At 34.5% G+C, this 27,060-nt stretch overlaps 1 protein-coding gene across 1 annotated transcript in view; it reads right to left on the bottom strand.

The window, feature by feature from the left end:
* The window catches only part of TOP2B (DNA topoisomerase II beta), an 88,541-nt gene extending 63,365 nt beyond the window's left edge, over positions 1-25,176 (bottom strand). Inside the window, exons 1-8 of the mRNA XM_034403978.3 lie at positions 24,127-25,176; positions 9,176-9,346; positions 8,831-8,921; positions 7,276-7,339; positions 5,263-5,408; positions 4,495-4,592; positions 736-948; positions 482-655 (exon numbers count right to left, since the gene is read on the bottom strand). Coding sequence (XP_034259869.2) covers positions 482-655; positions 736-948; positions 4,495-4,592; positions 5,263-5,408; positions 7,276-7,339; positions 8,831-8,921; positions 9,176-9,346; positions 24,127-24,225 — 1,056 coding nt within the window. The 5' untranslated portion in view covers positions 24,226-25,176. The remainder of the gene's footprint in view (positions 1-481; positions 656-735; positions 949-4,494; positions 4,593-5,262; positions 5,409-7,275; positions 7,340-8,830; positions 8,922-9,175; positions 9,347-24,126) is intronic.
* Between the last annotated feature and the right edge of the window lie 1,884 nt (positions 25,177-27,060).

Here is a 27,060-nt window from a genome sequence, read left to right as displayed (position 1 = left end):
TATGTTGTTGTGTATATAATAAAATTTATAAAATTAAAAACCAAAAGTACATTAATTCCAATTCAAAGATTGTGCTGTGTTTTGCAATAGTGGCAAATATGTGTAGTTTGGAGTGTAGGATGAGGGTGAAGGTTCATTCTCCGAGGCTATGGGTTAGTTTCCAAACATTCCGTTACCACGCTAGGTAAATCTTCAGTGGAGTTTAGGGGATGTCAGTGTCAGTTTATAAGGGCTTAAGATGTGGGTGTGCCAAGTGAAGGTCTTGTGATAAGTCAGTTGTGAGTCATCAGCGGGTCTTGTGATAAGGATATTACAACAGGTCAGGGTCATTCGGAGGTGAACTGCTGGTGAGGGGTTGTGTGGGTTGGTTGAGGGTTGATACTGTCTCTGGTTGGCTGTGCAGTCGAGGGGTTCATAGGTTGGTTGTTGTGCTTTGCTGTGTATTATTTTAATCACTCTTAAATATGTAAAGTTAACTCACCTTTGTGGTAGCAATACTGTTCACAAAACTAATTTGCTGAAATCCCTTTTCACTTAAAGTAAGACAGACATCCCAGCGTTCATTAGCAAGTTCATGAATAACTTTTAGAGCAAGTCCAGTTTCATCCAACTTATCCTTTACATAAAGATCAACATAACTACGAAAGCCATTCACCTAGGATTTAACAAGAATAATCACTTTCTGCTTTGAACACATAGAATTTCATTATATAAATATTTTACTAACGTTCTTACAGGTAATTTCTTTCCATTAAGCATAACTTTGACTCCTTTGCATGCTCCTGCCAAATCATAAGCTCTTCTTGTCATAAGAGCTACTATATCTTTGTCAAGCTTTTCCATCTTAAACTTTGAAAGATCTGGTTGGAATGTAACACATGTGTAGTCATCTCCTTCAAAATGTTTAATCTTAGGATCTGAAGTCTTCATCATATTATTCATCCAGGTCTTCATTTTTAAAAAAGATAAAAAACAAGCATACACATTAATAGAAAATTTCTGACAAAAACACAGCAGTAAAGAAATATGTTTTTCATTCAGTCATTCTAAATTAGATGTTTCTTTTTTTCAGTTCCTATTTAAACTAAAATAATATTACATTTTATTTATTTTATATTTCTCTTGAAAAACATAATCCATGTGTTCACAATATGATGTATAATCATTAATGCATTGAATATAATGTGATTATTTACCACATTATCACTTGATTAATTTATGATATACTGACTGGGTGTTGAATAAAGTGGAAAAAATAAATCAGGGTTCTGACCAATAATATTTTTTAGTTCTCGGACTTCCGGTTGGCACCGCAGGCTTCGTGGACGGTCTCCTCAGACCGCCAGCCCCGCGATTTCGTAAAAGCTGTTTTGACAGCGCTAATCGGCTGTCTGGCGACTGAAAAACCTCTCCATCGGGAGAAGAAGGAGAGGAGAGCCGGTGGGTGTGAATAGAGCTCCCTGAAAATCCTCTGGAATAACTCCAGAGGCTTGGAGGTGAGAGTTCCCCAGTCAGCCCACCAAGAAGCTCCAAATCTGGGACAACTCTGTTTAAACAGAAGTAGACGCCGCGACCAATCCTGCTGTCAAAAGTGAGTTTGATTGATTAGAAGCGCAGGTAGAGCAGAAACAGGAGAACAAGCTTTAAAGTAACAGTGCTTATCTCCAGATTTACATTGTTTCAAATTGAATTTCTTTGAGCTGGAGGCTGAAGATGGCGCCTTTGTTATGGGTGTGAAAGTGAAAGTCAGAAACGAAAGTGCTTATTGAGAACTTTCTGTGAGAGTGGATTAAAGCTGCTGGGAATTGAGACCTTGTGGAGAAAAGACTATTTTGCTTGATAAATTAGAGACTATAAATTACAAGCTTTTGAAAATTGTTCAAGGGACTCTGTGGCTTTGAAAGGAAAAAAGATCCTTTAAAAAAAAAAAAGATGGCTTCTAAACAAGTTAAGCCAGGAATTGCTAAAGGAGGAGGAGGTTCTCCAGTTGTGTCAGTGGTGACACAGAAAGCACAACTTCCAGCTGATTCACAGAGTCAGGAGGCTGCTCCTAATGATCTCAAAGAATTTATGAAAGAAGCCATGAATAATCAAGCTGCAGCAATGAATAACCTAACAGTAATTGTGGAAGGGAAATTAAAGAAAGTTGAGGAGGATATAAAGTCTATTAAAGAAGTTGTTGCAATAAAGCATGATGAAATAAGAGATAATATTGTTTTTGCAGTATCAGGATTGTCAAAACTTGTTATTCAGGTGGAAGAGAGAGTGGAACAAATTAATGAAGCCAATTTGAATTTGGAAAGCAAAGTGGGACATATTATGACTAAAACAGAGAGGGTGGATGATGAATTGGTAATGTTACAATACAGATCCATGGAATTTGCCTTGAGATTGAGAGGCCTGAAAGAAAATAGTAAGGAAAATCTAAAGGACGTTTGTGCTGAAGCTATTGCAGAGATAATTAAAGAAAGACCAGAAGATGTGGCAAGTCGAATTGATTAAAATCTACAGGGTTAACTCCTGGCTGGCAAGACAAAGACAGTTGCCAAGAGATGTGGTGATTTATTTTACAACCAGGAGGATTAGAAATGACATCTTACAAGCTTCTTACAAGAATAAGGTTCAAGTGGCTGGGCAAGAAGTGGTGGTTTTGAAAGAGATCCCCCCAAAAATGTTAAGAAGCAGAAAGGATTTTGGCTTTTTGGTAAATGAACTGAGAAACCAACAAGTGCCGTATAGATGGGATGTTCCAACTGGTTTTTTCAAATGATATCAGTGCTTAAGAAAGATGGAAACTTGAGGGAGTGGCAGAAAGGGGTTAATACTTTTATTTGGGGCGGGAAGAAACCAAGAGTGAAACTGAAAATTATACAGGATGTACGTGAGAGAGGAGGTCTTAAAATGCCTAATTTAAGACTGTATTATGAAGCAGCTGTTTTATCACAAATCAGTGATTGGTTTAATTTAACTGAAGAGAGAATGTTAAATATAGAAGGTTATGATTTGTTATATGGATGGCATGCTTATTTGTTATATGAAAAAAAAGTGGATAAAGTGTTTAAGGGTCATATACTTAGAAATGCGTTGCTGAGGGTTTGGAAAAAGTATCAATATAAGCTAAATTATAAGATACCTATATGGGCAAATCCCAGACATGCAATAGAAAATATAAGTTTAGAACAAAAAACAAAGGTGATTACCTATAAAGAGCTTCTTTTTATGGAAAGGGGTAAGCTGCAACTGAAATCTTTAGATGTATTAAAAGAAGAAGGGATAATTTATACTTGGTTTCAGTATGGTCAGTTTCAAGCTAGATGGAGGGAAGATCAGAAAACTGGTGTCATGCAAAATGAGGAAAACTTGGTAAAACAGATTAGAGATCAAAGTCAAATGCATATTAAAAGGTTGTATAATGCATTATTGGAAATAGATTCAGAAATGGAATTGGTTAAGGATTGTATGATAAAATGGGCATAAAACTTTCAGGAACCAGTGATGATGGACACATGGGAAAAGATTTGGGTTAGAAATGTTAAATTTACACAAGCACAAAATTTGAGAATTTTTATAAAATGTTTTATAGATGGCATTTAGATCCTAAAAAATTATCATGTATGTACCCGAATTTGCAAGCTAAATGTTGGAGATGTGAATGTGATGATGCAATTTATTATCATATATGGTGGACTTGTAAGAAAATCAAGGCATTTTGGATAAAAATTTGGTGGGTGATGCAGAACATTCTGAAAAAAAGGTTGAAATTTACTCCTCAATTGTTTCTACTGGGTATAACGACGGATTGTACAGTATTAGAGACTAAATTGATCTTGAACTTAATATCAGCAGCCAGGTTGTTGGTAGCGCAATATTGGAAGAAGGATTCTTTGCCTACTATTGAAGAGTGGATACTGAAAGTAACAAATTTAGCAGAAATGGCGAAAATTTCAGCGTATTTGAAGGACTATACACAAGAAAGATACGTATCGGAATGGAGAAGATGGATTGATTATATTCAAAATAAGTATCAGACAAGAAAATATCAAATAGTTTATGAATGAATGTTAAGTATTAGAAGTATTATGTTATCTATAGTGGAGTTAAGGTTTCAGGGGGGGATTTAGTAGTCTAAGGATAGATAGGTTAATTTAGCTTATAACTGTTAACTGAAATACCTTGTATTTTGGTCTGGAAAGTCGGGGGGGAGGGTGGGATGAGGGGAGGGAAAGGATGGGGGGGAAATCTTTTTTTTTTTTTGTAAAACTTTTTCAATAAAAAAAATATTTTTTAGTTCTCTATTAAGATTAAGACTAAGTAAAGTTATATACTTCTACAATTACATTCATTTGAATAAATTATATTGTTAAACGTTTCAATCAGAGAAATCCCTTGTGAACTTATCTCTGAATATCTTGTCCTATCATCTTTTTAAAAACTGTTTTAAAACTTTTAATCACATAAGAGATATGTTAAGAAAGCAAAGGGAAACAATCATACCTGCTTAAAACTATGTTTGTATTCTTTGCAAGCAGTCTCAACTGTAAACTTGGTACTGAATATATTACAAAGTTTTGCACCATAGCCATTGCGACCACCTGAAAAGGTAGGGAACATGAATACCTCTCAAAATGTTTTTGTTTTTACTATGTCTCCCCCACTGATACATGCCATGCATCTGCAAATGGTATACAGGTAGTCCTTGACTTACAACAGTTCATCTAATGACCATTCAAAGTTACAACAGCACTGAAAAAAGTGACGAGAATTTTTCATACTTACTACCACTGCAGCATCCCCGTGGTTGCATGATCAAAATTCAGATGCTTGGCAACTGATTCATATTTATAACAGTTGCAATGTCCTGGGATCATGTGATTACCTTTTGTGACCTTCTGACAAGCAAAGTCAATGGGGAAGCCAGATTTAACAACCATGTTACTAACTTAACAACTGTAGTGATTCACTTAACAAGTCTAGCAAGAAAGGTCATAAAATGGTGCAAAATAAATTAACAGCTGTCTTGTTAGCAACATAAATTTTGGGCTCAATTTTGATAATAAATCAAGAGCTATCTGTATTGTGTTTTAACATACAAATACTGTAGCACTTCATGTAGAATTTTGTAGTAGGAATGTGAAATTAAATCTTCCACTTAGTTCCACTTATAAATCTCTTAACTTCCACCAATTAAAGCATCAAATGCAATGAAATTGTTATTACTACTCAAAAATTATCATTTGGGTTATGCTGTATTAGTATATTTACCTGTAACTTTTTTTTCATCATCATCATAATTACTGGACGTTAATAGCTGTCCAAAAATTAAGGCAGGAACATACATCTTTTCCACTTTATGTTCCACAACAGGAATACCTTTTCCATTATTCCAAATACTTATAATATTTGACTCGCTGTAAATGAAAACAGTAAATATTTTAACGCAGAAAGTACAGCTGCCTTTAAAACAATGTAATACAAATGTTTCAGTCTGTCATATCTATATATAGATGTAAATATTTATCTATTTACAAATTCACAAGTTACCCGATTAGCAGTAAGTCACTGCAGCTACTAATATCTTACGGTGTGGTAGAGCAATTAAGATAACATGCAAGACAAACATAACAAACATGCAAGACAAATTAAGATAGCATGCAAGACAAACATAACAAACATGCAAGACAAACATAACAATGATATCGCTGGTAGAACACCACACAGTGCATATCTTTTCTCCAATGCTGAGAGAAGTGGTGGCTGCAGTTGCAATCTTCAAATTAGAATCTTGCCTGTATTTTAGACTATATTTTACTTAAAGCAATATTAAGGTTACAAGCCTTTCCAATCCCCACATATGTTCTACAACTACGCAGAATCTTCTTCAATGCAGTGGGATTCCACAACAGACAGATGAACATGATAACTCCTCCTTGTAGATAAAAAAATTGAAAATTGAAAAATGGGAATTTAAAAAATCTTTTACTTGTGCTATAATCCCTGATAATATATTCAAATATTTTACAGATGCAAATCTCTCTATTGTCTTAGTATTAGGAAATCTTTGTCACACACCTCAGCTTGTTTTGTATCATTGTACTACACATTAATGTAGTGTGCAGTGATTAAATCCTGATCTTGATCTAAAACATACAATTAATATTTTTCTTGGTGTGCTATCCAACGAATACTCATCCATGTCAATAGATCAATAACATAAAGGATGAAAAGATTGTCCAAGATTGCCAACTTGAAGGCGCAAACACCACAATTATATTTATATACAGCAGCATTGCCTAAAAATCTATGCTAGAAAATATATGAATTGGAATCCAGAAGATTTAAGAGCATGAAATGAAAAAAGTGGAAAATGATATTGGGAATGAATATCTATAAAGTGTGACACATACCTTGCACAACAAAATAGCATATTTGAACTCTATCATTTATATTCAGAAATGTCATGACAACCTTTACAATTTAAACAATAAAAGAAAAATCTGTGTATCTTGAAAACATATTTAAATTAATTTTTTGATTGAAGTACTTTCTTTTTATATATATTCAATTCATATTATTTTATTATGAAGTTAAATTCCTGTTTTCATTTTAAAATCATAATTCTTTCTTAGACAACCAAATACATATTTATTTAAAATACTTCTATACTGCTTATCATGTTATCCATATTCAATAGTACAACACTAGACAACTTTATGACTTATTGGATCATCCTTTGAGAGAAAAGTAATACAGTCTGATTGACCAAAATGAACATTAAATTTTAGAGTGTCCGTATTTTTTTAACCCCAATGCTAAAAAAATTCCATGATAATCTAAGAAGATATATATCATAAATATAAAAATAATTGTAGGGGAAAATGAACATTAAAAATAAGCCAATATTTACTTACCTAAATAGAAAAACAGAATGACTGTAGGTGGGCAAAAAATCAGTGGAGCGGGAGTGATGTTACTTGTGGGAAGGTAGTAAGGAGTGTAGGAAATCATGATTATGTTACTGAGAAAAGTATGGGAACACTGCAATAACCACAATTTTGCAAATAAAACTGATTTGAATATCATGGAAATTTCAATTCCACAATAATGGGTACTGGATTTTTTTATGACTACTTTAAATTAATTTATTTTAGGTAGCTTGATTCAAAAGTTGTTGTAGTATAATACACTGTCTGAGATAGCTTGAGGGTACAAGCAAGAAAACACAATGAGAATTTTAATAGTATGTTGTCATTATAAATGAACAAACATCATACTTACGGATCAATTGATATTTTGATACAGGTCATATTCTTATCTCTTTGCTTATTGTCAGCTGCATTTACTAGAATAAATAAGCATTTATTAGCAGCAATAACTTCTATTAAACAATTTTTAAAAATTACAAATAAGAGAAATGCTATACTTTTATATGTGGTAATTACAACAAATCTCAGCAATTGTGCAAGAAAGTGTTACAGGCCCAGAGTTTAATTGGATTTTCTTACAGAATGATTTAGAATAGTATCATCACTTTATATTTTGTAATTAGTTTTCTATTCTTTCTATATAAAAACATACACTAAAGGGCACCTTGTATGTTACGTTTATGTCAGTTTTCCAAGATGAAAATGTTAACAAAGTTTTGAAGTCATCTTGTGTTTAGTTAAAATATTTTAATCTTACAGATTTCCTATACTTCTATCAATTGAGATATTTCAATATCTATTTTCCTTTTATTATATAATCATACAGAAAAGAGTTGAATTTCTAAGCAAGATTCATTAAAAGTAAAGAAACCTGCTAAGAAAATGTAATAATTCTTTTGATAAAACTGCAGGAAACATCCTGTGTTCTGCTTCTCATCCCTTGGATTCCTACTCCAGGTCCCCAAAGGCTTTTCCCCCTCCATCCTTGGTCATCATAAGATCTTTTCCTCTTTTCAACTGGGTCCCTGTAGGTTTTTCTCTCCCTACTGGGTATCCACAGACCACTTTGTGTTCTTTCAGGCTAATCCCCCCTCCCACCAGGTCTTTGCAGGCCTTTCCCTCCCTCAACATGTCAATGCATTGTGAAAAGGCCTGTGGGTACTTGGTGGGGATTGGGGAGATAAGCAAAAAGGGGCTGCAGTGCCTCTGCAGTTGGTTGTAAGACTGAATGACCACTGGAGTGCTGCAGGGCCAATAAATTTGAGAACAAATTGTAAATAATTTTTGGGAGATTCACTATAATTTCAAATGGCCATTAAATGTTAAGAGACTGGTTGTAAATCAAGGATTATCCTTGCAACCTCTTAATTTGAAATACTTAGGAAAATTCATAATTAATTATCAGGATATTGTAAATATAAGAATTTGATAGTAAATCAGACTGATTCAAATCAACCTGCTGAATATTTTTTAAAAGCATATACTGATATTTGACATGAAATTGTAATAAGAAAATATGAAATAAAGATGTAATACAAAGTTATGCCATGTTAGTAGCAGTTTTGATTAAATTACTTTTGAGTTAATTGCTCTTGTAAAATTATCAATGATTGTATAGCTTCCCACGATTAGTTACCAGGATTTTCATAGAAATGTTTTTTTAAAAAATTCTAGGTCACAGATAAATAACATGAGTATGTTAATATATGTATAAATTAGGAATAAATTCATAATTAATTTGTAAAGGAAAGAAAACATGATACCTTTGTTTCTTTTCATCTCTTTAACAAGTTAACACATTTACTATTAATAACAATGTATCTACAACATGCCAAACTATACCTGAATTCTTCAACTTCAGAATAATTTTGAAATGCTGTTAATATATCATTGTTATAAATACTTACCAAGAATTTCATCAAATATTTTATATAAACCAGGAACAAAAGTGATCTCTCTACAATTCATTCCTGCATCTTCGTCAAACACCCACATCAACTGTAAATAAAAAGTTTTCTTATGATTAAAAATGTTATATTATTTTAAAATATGCTTAATTTTTTAAAATAATGCTCATTATATTTTAGAGATTTATTTAATTATATTACCACTCACTCACCAAATAACTCTGAACAAATGTTAAAAAATAGAAAAAAAGTCCGAATTACCATTTGTACCATCCAAATACAAGCAAGATTTAATATATTCAGTGATAATATTAACGCTTCAAATAAATAGAAAAAGGAAATTACCTGAGTTAAAGGTTCTACTGAACCAATGTATGTATCAGGACGGAGAAGAATATGCTCAAGTTGAGTCTTTTTTTGATAAACTCTCTCAACAGACAGCTTTTTTGAATCATTTTTATTTGTGTGTTCAGGTTCTTCTTTTTTTGAAGCATTGTTTTGATTATCAAACAGTGTCTGTAATACATATAAAAATAATATAAATCCTAGTTTTGACCGACTCAAAAGCTTTGGAAAATGTTTTACTGGTACGACAATACCTATAATCTGAAAATTAATCTACTCTTGTTACAATATATATATAATTTTAAATAATCTTTTTCAGTCTATGGGCTCCTTTGAAATCTGGAGGGACATACAGATGTTGTTGAAAAATAACTATAAAGAGGAAAGGCTGGTGAATTTAAGAAATTTTTGCCAAGGTGAATGTGAAGACAAGTATGCTACCTTTTTCTACTTTATTTAGCACTTGAAGAACTATCATGCCAGTTCAATGTAGCTTGGCAAACATACATATTTCTAAACAAAATATTGAGTTGCAACTATTATTTTAATTTTTTAGATAAAATTGGGCCTAAATGAGCTTACAGTTATTTGTGGAGATAAAATAGTTGTGGTATTTTGCTTACAATTTATTCATTTATTATTGTAAATAATAAGATAAAGTAGGAGTCCAGCAATGTCAAGAGATGTTGCCTACAATACTATTTTTTAATCTGCACAGGAATTTATATAGTCTCTTCAGTTTCACTAAATGACTATCATAGATGGCTAAAATCCTATTTATGAGGAATGCTACAGAGGATAGTTTCTGAGATAGTAAAACAACATTTGGAATTATGTTAATAATCCTTGGATTCATGTATTTCATTGTCTTTAGTTTGCCAGTTTACACTGACCAGTTTGTTGTTTAACTATAGGGACAACTAAAGCTTTACCACAAAACAGGAAGAAAGAGAACTGTGCAATAAAGAAGATGAGGCTTGTTTAAGGTTCAAACAGTTTAAAATCATATTTTATTTATTATCCAGTGTATACTTTATCAGTGTATGATTTCTAACTAATCAGAAGAATCTGGAGAATTTGTTTTTTTTTAAAGGAGAAATTATTTCTCTATGTTATGTTAAATGTTAATCTTTTGTTATATTAATATATGGGGATTATTATTTGTGAAATGTGGAAGTGCACCTATGGATTAGAGTGGAATATGACATATATATTCAAATGGCAAAAGCTGCTATTTGGAATATTGTGTATTAGAGTTTGTCTTTTTGTAAAGGAGAAATTATCTCCCTTTGTCATATCAAACCTGGGTTTTCTTTTACAGACATTACAAATATTTGTTGCAAACCTGTCTATACAAACAAACCTGTCCAAAACCTACTTCTTGGTAAGCTAGAAAAATGTAAGATAGCCAAAAGAGGAGGGGTCAGCTTACTTTCCAAAGCACCACAGTGCAAGATAAGAAATAATGGATGGAAATTAATCAAGGAAAGAAACAACTGGAATCAAGGAGAAGCTTCCTAATAGTGAGAACAATTAACCAGTGGAACAGCTTGCCTTCAGAAATTGTGGATGCTTTATTACTGGAGATTTTTAAGAAGAGACTGGACAGCCACTTGTCTGAAATGGTGTAGGGTCTCCTGTTTGAGAAGGGACTATAAAATCTCCAATGTCCCTTTCAGCTCTATTCTGTTCAAATATCCAACTCTAGAAGATTCTGAAGTTGGAAAAAACGTAGGAACAGTTTCTAGAACTGTTATATAGGTGATGCTCTGGAAATTAATCCTTTCCAGTTTTCTTTTTCTGCCTTCTCCTGACTTCCATTTGCACAATGGTCACAGGTCTGCTTGCATACTGTAAAGCAAGAACTGTACTGACCATGTTGAATTTGCAAACAAAATGGACCTCTTGGAACATAACCTGTTCATTTATAGAACAATGTTTGTTTACATTGGGATATTGGAACCATTTTCTGCCTTCTGCCTTATACTGCTGAAATCTGGAATGTTGAATTTTATATATGTTAACTAATGTTAAAATCTTAGATCTTTGGATCTTTTGCTGGTAATTAGATTGAAGAATGAGGAATTTATTTATTTCATTTGTCTATTATGGAATGGGTTTTATGTTCTTAGTTAAGAGGAGATGAACAGATTATGGAGTTGTTTACATATGCCATGATTAGAGTGGGAATCACTTTCTTAGTGATCAGAGGAAGTCCTTTTTATTTTTTATTGCATTTTTTCTTTTCTTTTTTAATTTGTATCTTTTAGTGTTCTATTTTAAACCTTTAATAAAATTATTAAACAAATACTAATTTAAAATTGTTAAAATAGTAATTATATTACAAAAACCATCACTTGTAAAAACTGAAACATTACTAAATAATCAAACTGTCATAGACTGTCACAAATTCCTTATATGTCCAATTACACTTGGCCAATAAAGAATTCTATTCTATTCTATTCTATCTTATCTAATGGAATAGAAAGGAATTTAGAGCTTAGTGTTAATTGTTAGAATAACTCAATATTTTAATTGCTACAATTGAAAAAATTTTTTTGCTTCCCCTTCCAAGACTGACATAGTTTGTATTAAATGGTTGTTTTTTTCTTTTTAAAACAAAATAAGCCAGACATTCAATATATTAAATCTTTGGAATGCATTGCAATTCATTTCTGAATAATTCCTCCTAAAAGTAAAAATGGGGCAAAATATTATTTCCATCCACAATCAGTGACATCTGTATATCTAACTATGCTTGAGATTTTGAAAAGCCTCCCAAACACGCTAATTATCTACCTCTTCAAAAATACTGTCGGTCCCAATATACAATTAGATTTTACTTGAAACATATTAGCAGCAATTCTGAAAAGCAATTATTTTTTTTCAGGAAACAGTGGTTTTAACCAAAATTATTCATGTTAACATTGATTATTATAAAGCTATATTCAGCTTTCTTGAAGATAATACTAAACTTTTTATAGAATGGAAATAACACTTAAAACACTTAAAACCGGACTTCCGGTTTGCAAGCTTCGGCGACAGCGGTGTTTTTTTAAAGACCGCCAGCCCCGCCGCCTGTAGAGCTGCCCCGCGAACGAGGAGCGGCTCGAAAACTCCGAAATCTTGAAGATTGTAGGAGCAGAGACAGCAGGGCACAGGTTGAGCCCCTGTAACCCCCCCAGGGAATTGCTTCTGGGGGAGAAAACAGGCGCGGCTCCCTCCCAACCTGCGGAGACTCCGGGCGGCGTGGGACGATTCTGCCTTCAGCAGAACAAGCCGGCAGCAGCAAACTTTTAAAGTGAAAGGAATTAACCCTAACAAACAGCGGAAATACCAACTTGAATCCAGAAACTTGAAAATTGCAAGTATTAGTGCTTTGTTGACTTTTTAAATCAAAAGAGAAAGTGAGTGAGTGAAAGTGATTTGAAAAAATATGGCGCCCAGCATTTGAGTTAACGAGCTAGTGAAAGTGGATTTGTGAAGCCTTCCTGCTTTGCTATAAAGTTACAGAGCTGCTACAAAGTTGCTTTATCTAAAGGAAAAATTTCTTTTTCTAAAAATTTGACTTTGTTTTACTTCAGTTTTATTTGATTAAATCTGGGGGACTTTTTTAGAAGTCTTTGTCCAGGAGGGAAAGGAAAAGGAACTTCCCTCTTCAGAAAAACTAGCCTACGTGGCAGAATGACTTCAAAGAAGCAGGAAGGGAAGGCAACAGGGGGGGGACCCCCCACACACAAACATGAAACGCAGCTTCCCCCTGCTCAACAGTTACAGACTCAGAAAAAAGAATTTGATGTGGGAGATTTAAAAGAATTTATTTCTAAAACTTTGGATGATAAATTTCAAAAATCTCAACAGGAGATAGATGATAAACTTCAAAAATCACATCAGGGGATAGATGATAAACTTCAAAAATCACACCAGGAATTTATGCAGGAAATTAATGAAGTTAAAGATATGGTGAAACAGAATCAAAACAAGGTGACCAAAAAAATATCAGAAGTGGCATCTGGCCTGGCAGAATTTATTGGGAAAGTTGATTTTAAAGTTGAAGAATTTAAATCAGAAGTTAATGTTAAGATGAAAGACAATGATTATAAAATTGCTGATGTTGACAATAAAATGCAGAGAGTTGAAGACGAGATTGTCATGATACAATTCAGGGCAATGGAGTTTGCTATACGGCTTCGAGGAATTCGAGAGGAGGAAAGACAGGATTTGAGACAAGTTTGCTCTAAGGCCCTGGCTAAGATTTTACAAGTTAATCCAGATGTGGTTTTTCACAAAATAGACAAAATTTACAGAGTGAACTCTTGGGTGGCCAGACAAAGACAATTACCTAGAGTCGTAGTCATATATTTTACAGATAGAGAAATAAGAAACGATATCCTGCAAAAATCCTTTTACACTTCTGTACAAGTGGGGGGTTCACGAATTGGAATTTATAAAGAATTACCTCCTAAAATGCTGAAAGCTAGAAAAGAATTTGGCTTTCTTGTTAAGGAATTGCAAAATTTACAGATATCTTTCCGGTGGGACGCATCAGTTGGCATAATTTTCAGATACAAGGGAGAAAGATATCGTTTGAATACCGTGGAGAAGGCACAGCACTTCTACACTACTATTCTTAAGGAAAGAACACCATCTCCACGTACATCTACAGTTTTGGAGATTAAAGAGAGTGAAGAGAAGCAACCTCAACGAGAACTGCAAGAACAGTCTAAGCAGGAATTAGAAGAAGTGCAAGGTGCAGAAGGAGGTTTTCTGGATGAGCCCTTGCTGGAATCTTCTCCAATCTTGGACCCGGTTCGGATGACTGAAGTTAAGGATCAACGTATAACTCGAGCTCAAGCTAAGTTACTTAAACAAAAGCAACAACAACAACAGGAAAGACAAGACAAGGAGGCAGATAAGAGTACTGCACAAGAGATTGGAGTTATGGGAGGAGCGAGATCGAAGATTTTGGATGATCTTCAATTATTTTGTTCTTTGCTCCAGAAAGAGGCTGATGACGTTTAGGTGTTTATCCTGGAATGTTAATGGGTTGAATTCAGCACAGAAAAGAGAGAAATTATTTACATATTTGAAACAATTTAATAATGATATAATTTGTTTACAAGAAACGCATATCACAACTCAAGATCAAAAATATTTGATAAACTCCAAACTAGGAACACATTTTATATCTTCAACTTCGCAAAAAAAGAATGGAGTGGTAATTTATGTAAATAAAAAGTTAACAGCTAAAGTTATAGAAACAGATGAAGATGGTAGGTTTGTAGCAATTGAATTGTCTACCGCAAATGGCCAAATTCTTCTGATTGGGATTTATGCTCCCAATCAACAACAGGACTATTTCTATAAGATGTTACATACTAAAATATTGCAATGGGATTACAGATCTATTTTAATTATGGGAGACTGGAATGGAGTAATTGATTCTAAATTAGATAAAAAGAGTTTGGCAAAGTCTAGAATCAGATTACCACAGACCTTTTTTGACATGAAAGAAGATATGGAACTAAAAGATGTTTGGAGAATACATAATTCAAAAGAATTGGACTATACTTTTTATTCTGACAGACACAGATCCTTCTCTAGGATTGACTTTATTTTGTTGACAGATGATTTACTTGTTAAGACAAAAAGAACAAAGATTTTTCCAAGAACTTTGACTGACCATAGCCCAGTATGGATAGAAATTGAGATGGACAAGGTTGAGAGACGTTCTTGGAGATTAAATGAGAATTTGTTTAGATATGAAAAAAATACAACAGAACTTAAAAAGCATTTGAAAGAATTTTTTGAAATAAATTTGAATAAAGGTACCCCAATTGAAATTGTGTGGGATGCAAGTAAAGCCTATATGAGAGGGGTACTTATCTACATGAACTCTAAACATAGACTGTTCCGACAAAAGAAAAGATCTGAATTGGAAATAGAAATAAAGAAAAAAGAACAGTTACTTATTAAAAATCCAACAGATGAAAGAATACGTAGTGCTATAAAACTTTTGAAAGACCAATTTCAAATGCTTATGGCGGAACAAGTTGCAACAAACTTACAATATGCGAAGCATAATACATTTTGTAACGCTAATAAACCGGGCAGATGGTTGGCTTACACACTGAGGAAAAAACAAAGTATACGGACTATTGATAGTATTGATATTGGAGGGAAAGAAATTTTTCAACAAAAATTAATTAAAGAAGCTTTTGTGGACTATTATATTAAATTATATGCTAAAGAGGAGGTGCAGAATGGACTTATAGAAAAATATTTAAACGATAAAAGAGTTACAAAAATTACGGATCAACAAAAGGAAAGAATGAATTATCCCATAACAGAGGAGGAGATAATAGTAGCAATTAAACAGTTAAAAACAGCCTAAGCTCCTGGCACGGATGACTTGACTGCAGTGTATTACAAAACTTTGCAAGCTGAAATGGTGGAACAACTTAGAGATTTATTTTGCAATATTCAGCAAGGGGGTAAAATACCCCCATCATGGACAACAGCTTACATATCTTTGATACCAAAAGAACAAATTGGTCCTAAAAAACCAGAGAACTATAGACCAATATCTCTTTTGAACACAGATTATAAAATTTTTGCGAAAGTACTAGCCAACAGGTTGATGCCAGTAATTCAGAAGGTGATTCATGATGATCAAGCGGGATTTATCGAGGGCAGATATATGAAGGACAATGTAAGGCAAGTAATAGATTTATTGGAATATCTTGAGAAGAATAAACAGATCCCTGCAGTGCTGGTCTTCTTGGATGCAGAGAAGGCCTTTGACAGAGTGGATTGGAATTTTCTATTAAAGACTTTGAAAAAGATGGACTTTGGGGATCAATTTATACAGGCGATTTCGGCAATTTATCAAGAGCAAAAGGCACAGATCATTATTAATGGAAGTCTGACAACAGAGTTTAAAATTGAAAAAGGAACAAGACAGGGATGTCCGTTGTCCCCACTTTTATTTATTTTAACACTAGAAGTCTTGCTAAATACAATACGGGACTCTAATATCTTGAGAGGTATAAAGATTAGGCAAGAGGATTACAGAATAAAGGCATTTGCAGATGATCTGGTTGTTACCCTATCACAACCAATGGAATCAATAATCTTGATGAAGGACATTATACAAGACTATGGTAAAGTTTCAGGTTTTAGATTGAATCCAAAAAAGACTAAAATGATAGCTAAAAATATGACACAAGATCGTAAACATGAGCTTGAAAGGAGGGCAGGTTTTGAGACTGTACCTAAGGTAAAATATCTAGGAGTTCAGGTTGCAGAATCAAATATGAAATTGTTTCAAAATAACTATGAGGTGTTGTGGCGAGAGGTGCAGAAAGATATGGAGACTTGGAAAAAACTGCAGCTGTCTCTACTTGGAAGAATAGCAGCAATTAAGATGAATATTTTGCCAAGATTTCTTTTTTTGTTTCAAATGATTCCGGTGCTTAAAAGTGATAAACAATTGAAAGTTTGGCAATCTGGAGTGAATAAGTTTGTCTGGAACGAGAAGAAGCCGAGAGTGAAATTGAAAATTATGCAAGATGTTCCAGAAAGAGGAGGTCTTAAACTTCCAAACCTACAGTTATACTATGAAGCAGCAGCTTTGACTCAAGCAAGCGATTGGTTTGGAAGGAAAAAGACTGGAATATTGAACGCAGAAAGTTTTGATCTTGAATTTGGATGGCATGCTTACTTATTTTACGACGACAAAGTAGATAAAGTATTTAAAAGTCATATACTTAGAGATTCTTTGATGAGAGTTTGGAAGAAGCACCGACTCAAATGGGATTATAAAATACCGCTATGGCTGGATCTTGGTCATACTTTGTGGAATACAAATATAATGTCACTCGGGGGGGGGGGTGTTATATAAAGAGGTTCTTTTTACAGATGCGGGCAGATGGCAGCTGAAGACATTGCAGACACTGTTGGACGAAGGGATTAATTTAACTTGGTTACAGTATAATCAATTACAATTGAGATGGAAAGAGGACCAAAAAACTGGTATTATGTTGCATGAGGAAGAATTGGTTAGACATATAAGAGAGAAAGGTCCAATGCATATCAAAAGGCTTTATAATGTTTTGCTAGAAAGAGATTCAGAAACTGAATTAGTTAAAGACTGTATGATTAAGTGGGCACAGAATTTTGAAGAACCAGTGATGCTGGAAACATGGGAAAAAATTTGGGTTCAGAATGTTAAATTTACACAGTCGCAGAATCTGAGGGAAAATTTCTACAAAATGTTTTATAGATGGCATTTAGATCCCAAAAAGTTGTCATGTATGTACCCTAATGTTCAGCCAAAATGTTGGAGATGTGAATGTTTGGATGCTACGTATTATCATGTTTGGTGGACCTGTAGGAAAGTTAAAGCTTTTTGGATAAAAATTTGGTGGGTCATGCAGAATGTTTTGAAGAAAAAAATTCAATTTTCTCCACAACTGTTTTTATTGGGTATAGTTAAGGGTTTTACATTGGGTGAAACAAAATTGATATTGTATATGATAACAGCAGCAAGATTGTTGATAGGTAAATATTGGAAGAATGAAGCTTTGCCCACTATTGAGGAATGGACTTTGAAGATGGCCAGTTTTGCAGAGATGGCGAAGATTTCAGCATATTTAAAAGACTGTTCACAAGAGACTTATGAGTGGGAATGGAAAAGGTGGATAGAATATGTTCAGAACAAATATCAAACTAGAAAGTATCAAATAGCTTTTATTTGAAAATAATGTAATGTAGTGGAAATATTTTAATGTAATGAGGTAAAGAGAAAAATTACACAGGGGAGGGAGGGGTTCAAGTTTACATATAAGTGTTATATTAAGGTTTTTTATGAGTATGAATATATTATAGGGAAGTCTGGGGGGAGGGGAGGGTTAGGGAGGTTGGGAAGTTTGGGGGGGAGGCGGGGGGGAAAAGGGGTGAAAATGTAATTGTAAAACTTTTGCAATAAAAAAAAAAAATACTGTCGGTCCCAATATACAATTAGATTTTACTTGAAACATATTAGCAGCAATTCTGAAAAGCAATTATTTTTTTTCAGGAAACAGTGGTTTTAACCAAAATTATTCATGTTAACATTGATTATTATAAAGCTATATTCAGCTTTCTTGAAGATAATACTATACTTTTTATAGAATGGAAATAACACTTAAAACGCTTGGCACATAATAACTTGAAATATCAGTGGTATTCTTTAAAAAAAAAACCCTGCTTTTTCTGGAAGGGTCCTCATTTAGTTATAAAATATAAAAGGAAGCTGGAATGATTCAAAGAATATTTGGAAATGGGGAAGCAAGTTAGAAAACAAACTTGACAGTTAACTATCTGTTATCAACCATAGATGGATATTTTGTAACTTAACACATCCATGAAAAACATGCACGATCTTTATTGCAGGCATTCTGTGAGGACATGCAACATGCTCACAAAATTGTAAATTAGCCTAAAAGTACTAGCCAAAAAAAAACAAAAAAACAGCTTGCCTAGCCTGCTTTAAAGCCATCCACAGAATGGGACATATAGGCTCCAAGAAGTTACCTTTCTTACTAAAACTTTCATTCAAGTACTTCTTCACTCATATACAAACTCACTTCTTCAGATATGTTGGACCATCTCACCTCATTTCTTGAAATAAAAAATGTGTTAGGATGCAAACTCACTTCTTGAAGTACACCATTTTAAGTTCCTATTAATTTTTAAATCATTCAACTTATTTCAAATATATCTTTATAAGATTTAAGATATATTGTTATGTAATTATATGTGTTATGCTCTTTCCTAGCAGATTGTTTTCCTAGCTTTGTAAATGCTTTTTTAGTAAATGGACATTAATTACTTATTAGGCCACCTCTTATCTGTTTTGAAACATGTACACATAGCTCCTGACATGAATATCTTAACACAGACACATCATTTCCTTTGCACATCTGTCCTCTGGAATGACCATGTAAACTTGGGGGAAAAAAGGCTTGGTTTAAGGTATTCCCAACAAATATTTTACATTTATCTATGCATACTCTGAATCACATTTTTAAAAAATTTTCTTGCTCAAATCAACAAAGGTAAGATTTGATAGGAAAAAGTCACTATAACATTTAATTTTGATGGGAGGCAAAATGGATCAAAATCGTGTTTACATTAATATTCACTGATTCTGTATTCTGTATGCAGCTTATCTTAATCAAACTGACAGAAAATTTAATGGATATTGTTGGCATATAAATTATAATTTCTAGATTCGGAGTAGGGCACAATATAGTTTTATACATGCATAGTTTCAGATTTTTGGAATTGAAGGAGTTTTTCCTTTCTGAAAATTAATATTTAGATACTTAAGGACTATATATTATTAAGAGTGACAATTTCCCATCAATTTCCTCAGATAGATTGCTAGTGACAATTTTATGAAGATATAAAAATGAATGCTATCCTTTCAAAATATAGATCATTAAATCATATATTAAGTCAAATAAACACCGGCTGATAAGATTTTTGGAAATCTTTCAATTTAAACTTTAAAAGTATCAATTTAAGGACTTTCTGCAATTTATTCAGAAAGGATATTTTGGATCAGAATGTAGCTATAACCAAATACACACAAGAAATTACTTGTGCATTAAATTATCTAGGGTCAATATACTTTTAATCAGTAAACACAATGTGTTTTTACAGAAATCAAAACTGTTATTTACAGGAATTATCCAGAAGTAATGCTACAAGTTATATTTTACTCATAATAAAAAGGTTATTTTCAAAATATGCAAATAAAATTATCATTTGTTTTATTCAAAATTCAAAATTACGATTCCTATAAAATTCAGGTACAGGGGTAGAAAATTCAAGGGATAACCTGGTTGCTGAGGATGTAGTGGAAAATAAAGACAGAAATAATTTATTAGCAAATAAATATGAATGAAGACTAAGAAGATTAATTAAAGGTTTTTGGAAACCACGAAATGAATGTTTTCACATACGTTCCTATTGGGTTTTTTTTTTTTTTTTGCAATTTCAGACTATTTATGTTTACCATTATTATAAAAAGCAATGAAGTTAAATCCATGGTTTAATGGAGCATTTACGAAGTAATGCATATTATTAAAATGTCTGTTAAATCCATAAATTAATCATTTGTGTCATTCCCATCAACTTTTTATTTATATTTAGACAAATAATATATTTTTTCACTATTTTGTATCAATTTACATCATTTGCTTAGACATAGTGACAAAAATTGGCATAAAAGATGCAATTTACATAAATTATCCAAATGTCAGATATAGGAGACTTTGTCTATTGTTTTGGGATTATTTTAGGAAAAGGTTTGGGATTATATCCAAAGTCCTATATATTCATAATTTGTTGTATTTTTTAAAAGCTAATATTTATCAAGGCATATACACATCTGTGATTGATTTTTATTTAGCTGCTATAAGCTATGAAGTGCTTGAATTTACGTTTTTATTAGCTGTTTTATTTTTCATTATATGCAAAATCACAATTTTATTTTATAGAAATACCAAAGAATCAAAATGTTAATTGATTGCTTTTAAAATAACTTAATTCTAATAAGATTATTTGCTTATATTAACCTTCCCCAACCTTATTATCTTCCAGATTTGCAAGTTTCAGTTGCCTGAATTCTTAGTCATTGTTAAGCCATTGTTAATGACTATGAAGTTCACAACTCTAGAAGGCACGTAAGATTGAGAAGTCAAAGTTAGCAATGCAGTAGCTAGTAAGCTAATAACATTTTATGACTGAAAAGAGAACTAAGATTAATGGCTTCCAAATAATAGTAATAACAATAAAATGCCATCCATCAATTTCACAGTGCTTGGATCCACACATATACTATGTCAACAAATTATGAATCCTAGATTCTTGAGAAAAACTTAATGTGTATGAAGGCCAACTGGCTAAAGAACTGGCAATTGTGATTTCACATTATTATCTATATAATACAAAGAAAGCCAATTTTAAATCATGACTGTCATGTATTGCTTGTTTGGAAGCCATTGTGGATAATATTCGAAATACGAACTTTTGCCAATACTAACAAATCTGTCCATAATTCCAACCTAGAAGTTACCAGAGAAGATATACCATAAAGTAACCCTTTCCCATCTTCTCAAAACTTCACTTGCATGCTATCTGCTGGTGTGCATAAATACTGTTCACTGTTTAGAGGTGTGTGCTATAGTAACTGTGCATGCCTGAAATTAAGCAAAAGAGTGATTTTTATGTTTGTTTGGACTTATGAACAAAATGGATTTACTAATAATCCCCTGGATTATAACTTGTTTTTAAGTAAGGGAATGTCAATCTATACTTGTTTAAAAATAATCGGAGACTATAATTATCTGTGGAATATAACTTGTTTGTAAGTAAGGGAATGTCAATCTATACTTGTTTAGAAATAATCGGAGACTATAATTATCTGTGGTTCCTTGTTTATTTCACAAAGGAATTGATATATGTGTGCATATTTCATGCCTAGTTGTTTAATAATAAAACATTTCATTGCTGAAATTTGATTGGCTGCAACATTATCCACCTTCCAAAAACAGCTGGAGGCCTTGTCTAGGCTAGTTAATGTTGGTAGTAAGTAGTTTTTGTGATTTGTAGGTAATACATTATTACTTATGATGTCATTATCTTTTTGTGACTTGCTGAGTCTACAATTCCAGACAGAAATAAATTTGATTAAAGAAATAAATAAATCTGGCCAGAATATCTATTCTAAATGTTTTGTTCAGATAGTTTTTAGAACATGCAAGAAAATCTTACATTTACATACTGTACCATCTCAAACAGTATACAGGTAGTTCTTACTTAATAATGGTAATTGGATTGGCAACTTCGTTGCTAAGCAACACAGTTGTAAAGAGCAATGCCATGTGACTGCACTAACTTAAATTACAGTTGTTGCAGTCTCAGTTGCCACTGTTAAGACAAATCCTGTGAAGTCATGTGATCACCATTTGTGATGCCTTGCTGGCTTTTCCATTGAGTTTGCTTGTTGGAAGATGGCACTGAAGTTTGCAAGTTGTAAAAGGTTATAAGTAGTGATCACATGACTAAGAGGAAATGCAACAGTGTAACTATAAGGTGACTACCAAGTAATAACTGCAATCACATGATCTCAGGGACATTGTGATGGCCCCAACTACAAAGAGCGATCATAAATCCTGATCCTTCAACACTGTCACAACTTCCAATGGTTGCTGAATGAATAGTTATTCAACAAGAATTATTACGTATGTTTAAACTTTTGGCTTGCCTGGGCTACGCTGACTAAAGAGGAATTGCCTTGGTCACATCTAAAATATATAATTGTATATAAATCAGATAATAACATTAAAAGTTCATGATCCTGTGAGGCTGCATTACTAGCTGTCGAGAGCCACATGCAGCCTGGGGCCCTGAGTTGGACATCCCTATCTATACTTAAAATAACCATTTTTATATATCTCTTAAAGAAGACAATTAAGAAAACCATCAAAAGAAATACTTCTGGATCATTGCTACTCTGAAAAGTAAGCTGGAAACATTCACTTGCAACTTAACCTACAACATGTCTGTAATCTGTTATTTTAAAAAACTGGTTTGCTTATTGGTTTGCTTATGAGAAGATGGCCTTTACTGTCATAAGATACAACAGGTTGAAGCACTTGCCAAGTTACAGGCCCATTTATACAATCCATTTTATTGCCCCTTCTGAACTTTGCAAATGTAAATCACTTTTGTATGAAAAGCAAAAGAATGAACTTTGTAGGTAATACATTATTTTTCTATCAGTCCAATGCTGACAGAATCTTAATTTATAAGACTGTAGTTTCAGTATCCTTTACTTTTAAGATGGAGCTGCTTCTGTAAAAAAACATTCTTCAACACAAAAAAGACATGTGACTTTATTAGTTTTACAAAGAAACAGCAACATTAACATGAAAAGTAGATTTTAAAGATTTTTTTCCAGTACCCCTTCAAGCTCTAACATTCTATTTGTTCATGCATCTGTAGAATAGCAGCAAGCCCATTTGATAAACACATAAACTGCTTTGCTACTGTTGTGCTATGCTGCCTTTTTAAATGGTCAGTTACAATAAGGAAGTGACCCTGTTTGAACTTTCTGTGGAACAAGAGAAATAGAAGTTAGTAATAGGCTAAAGAAATTACAGTATCCATTCTATTGTCTCTTTGCCAGCCCCACAATCTTTCAAGAAAAAATGATTACTCTTAATTAGCCTAAAAGAACAGCTCACTGTCTAATTTTCTCTTATATTGCACCTTAAATACTCTCGCCCAACTAACTCTAATTCTATTCTACTCTAAGATTGAAAAGACTATCATTTCACGATTTTATTATTTTGCGACTGGAGATATGGAGAAAACTTAAAAACACATGTAGGTGTAGAACAACAAAAACTGGATTGATTTTCATACAGGTGAAATTATTGTTCAGAAAGCTTCCTCCTTGGTCTAAATCTAAACAAATCTAACAGCTTTACAGTCTCAGAAACTAGGAAGAGGCAAATAGCTCTTCTCAAAGGAGCAATTCAGTGAGAGAGGTATAATTTAATGGCATGAATACGAATAGCAAGGCCCTCTGCTAAATAAGTGGATGAATCCTCCCTGAAGTAGCAAATCCTGCAGGCCCAGACCAAACATGTCAGCCTCCCCATGCCATCAAATCCACGATTCCCATTGCCTCCATCCTTTTCTTGGGCCGGGAATAACAGTCCCCCGCCCCAGTTCCGCGTATTGCCTTCCCGCATCTCCATCCTAATAAGCATCTTTGCTCCTCCATTATTCCCTTGGGGCCTTCCACCTCTCGTTTTGGTCTGGACCTGTTAGGAAAGCATCAACAGCGGGAAAGGGAGAAAGAAATAGGAAGAAAATGCCAGGCAACTTACCACCCAGGTTAGAGCCCCGCTGCCGCCGCCGCCAGCGGTTCCTCCACTGCCATTGCCGCCGCCGCCGCCGCCACCACCTCCACCTCCTGATTTTGCCATTATTTTATAGTCGTTTCAGTATAAATAGTTATAAATATAAAGGCCTAAAAAGGGGGCGATGGAAGGGAGAGGGGGGGAAGCCACCCAGACCAGACTTGGGCTACAGCTACACTCACACCCTCGTTTCCTGCACCGCAATTTCGGGGGGCGGGAGAAGGTGTTCCCGATCCACAGAGAAAGATTCTTCCCACCCAACTCGCGCGCGCGCCTACACACACACACACACACACACACACACACACACAGAGAGAGAGAGAGAGAGAGAGAGAGAGAGAGAGAGAGAGAGAGACGGAACCCAAGGCTCCCTCTTATGCGAACGTGCGCCCACCCCTTCCCCCACAGCCCCTAACTTAGCTCCGAGGCACGCGCGCACCTAAGCGGCGTGAGCTACCACAGAACACCCCCCACCCACACACGTTTCACTGTGCACGCGCCCCTATACAATTCCCCTCAGAGGCTATATAGAGCGCGCGCGCAACAGCTCTAGTTCTTCCTGTTTCTCTACTCCGGGTTTCAGATCACAAGTATTTATTTCATATTTGAGACAGAGCTTTTTCTTTTAAATACCGATAAATAAAAAACGAGTAGAAATCAGCACGCGAGGGCCCAGAGAACGCCGCAGATGGGGGAGGGGAAGTCTGCTCCGATGACGCTCCTGACACCAACGTTGGGCGGCGGCGTAGCAGATAGGCCAGCTTGGAGTCTTGTGCGTAACCGCGGAGGTGTGGGCCACCTTTTTTCTTCGAAGTAGAATCCAAACTGCCAAGAGCCCGAATTAAAAAACGGCCTGGCAAACCTCCGAGCGATTGTCCGCCCGCGGAAAGGCCCTATCTTCAGACAATAACTGCACTGCCCCCGTCCGGCATAGCTACCGCAACCTCCAAATGCTCCATTTCTTCTCTCCTCTCCCCACCCCGCCAAGCCGCCATCAGCCAATTATAATCAAATGACAGCCGCTCAGATCTCATCTTCCACCAATCCCGAAAAAGCCATTCTGAGGGCGGTTCTACATCACCGCGGGTGGCAACGGGAGAACTCTTTTTCGGAATGAGGATTTCAGGGAATCGAGGCTACGTTGCTGAGTTAAAAGAGAAACAGAAAGAGGAAATTCTTCTTCAGTTCCGAAGTTCCTGGTTCAGGCCACGGTCGTTCTTTCTTAATTTAGGTTAGCAGTGCCTAAATTAAAATTGCTTTGTTGCTCCTGGATACGCAGTGCTGTTAGATTTTTTGAAAATACTTATAGAAATAAAATCTTGCTGATATTTTCTGATAAACATATTTAAAGCTCGAGTTAAATACGCTGAATAATCTGCCTTAGAATTTTGTATTGTAGCTCTTCACCTCATTTTATTAGTAACCTTTGAGACTAACAACCATTAAAGTTTAATGGGAGATTGGTAAATACGCTAACACAATCGGTCTAGCAATATAAATGAACATTTCAACTAGATTAATAGAACCCAATAAAATATAAATATTAAAAAGATCTATGTTCAAATATCAATGCCTAGGCCATCTAGCCATTGAAGTGCAGCATTATATATATACATATACATATACATATATGTCTTTGGTTATTCGGGTTTTCTCCCGCGTAAAATTGGAGGTGTCTTGGCAACCTTTTGACGAAGTCTCATTCGTCATCTTCAGGCTGGTGTTTTTGGCTTCGTGCTTCTAGGAGCAATGTATGTGATCGCAGCTGTTTCTTCCTTTTAACTGCCAGTGGGGGTGTGAAGTGATTGAGTGGGAGCTTGGCTGTGTTCTGATTGGGTGGAGGTGTGTTCTGATTGGTTGGGGGTTTGGCTGTGCTCCGATTGGCTGGGTGTGTGTTCTGTTTAGGTAGGGGCTTGGTTGTGCTCGCGTTAGTCTGAGTAGCAGGGGGATTTGAACTGGTGAGCTGTGTTGCTGTTGTTTGGCTTCGTGTTCGTGGCCGTGCCACCGCTTCATGGTGGGTGTCAGTCTGCTTCATGTATGGATTGGGGGGGTTTAAAGGGGCTAATGATGCAGCTGTGGTCTGGCTTCTGGTCCGTGGTCGTGCCTCATCATCAGTGTGGGTTTGAGTCTGCTTTCTGCGTGCATGTGTGGTGGTTACATCCTGTGTGGCTCTCGTGAGTGTGGGTTTGGTGTCATTCTTTGTGTTAGGGACTCGTTTGTCAATAAGGGCGGGTTTCCAAATGGCTGGTAGGCAGGAGGTATCATCTCGTTTATTCATGCTGTGTGGACGTTTTTCTATCTCGATGGCTTCTCTGATTATTCTGTTGTTAAAGTGTTCAGTTTTGGTGATAGTTCTGGTCTTTTTAAAGTCAATATCATGTCCTGTGGCTTTGAGGTGTTGGACCAGGGAAGAAGTCGGTTCCTCTTTTCTGACTGAGTTCTTGTGTTCTTCAATGCGTGCATTTATTCTTCTGTTGGTTTGTCCAATTTGAATATTTTTATTGTTTTAAAATGTTTTTATTTTAATTGTATTTTTTAATTATAAGCCTCCCATAGTCATTGAGATGGACAACTATAGGAATTGAATAAATAAAATTTTTATTGACATATTACAGAGAGCTGCCATATGATTGTTCTATATTTATTGCTAAATTTGAAATGATCGATATCCTTATTTTTATTTATTGTAAACCAGTGAGAGTCACATAGTGCAATCTGGGCATTGTAAAATAAATTCATATAATCTATTTTACATATATTCTCAATCTGAATATATAAAAAATTATTCAGGAGATTTAGTGTCTGCCTGATTCCAAAATGATTCTGGGTGACCTACATAAAAAATAATGGAAAAACAATAAAAAGGCAGTTCAATGCAACATATTTTTCTAATAACAACAA

The sequence above is a fragment of the Pantherophis guttatus genome, chromosome 4 (genome assembly GCF_059756535.1).
Source record: "Pantherophis guttatus breed Tessera chromosome 4, ASM5975653v1, whole genome shotgun sequence".
In the NCBI taxonomy this organism is placed as follows: domain Eukaryota; kingdom Metazoa; phylum Chordata; class Lepidosauria; order Squamata; family Colubridae; genus Pantherophis; species Pantherophis guttatus.
The sequence above is the reverse complement of the archived record's forward strand: the minus strand, read 5'-3'. Positions and strand labels throughout refer to the sequence as shown.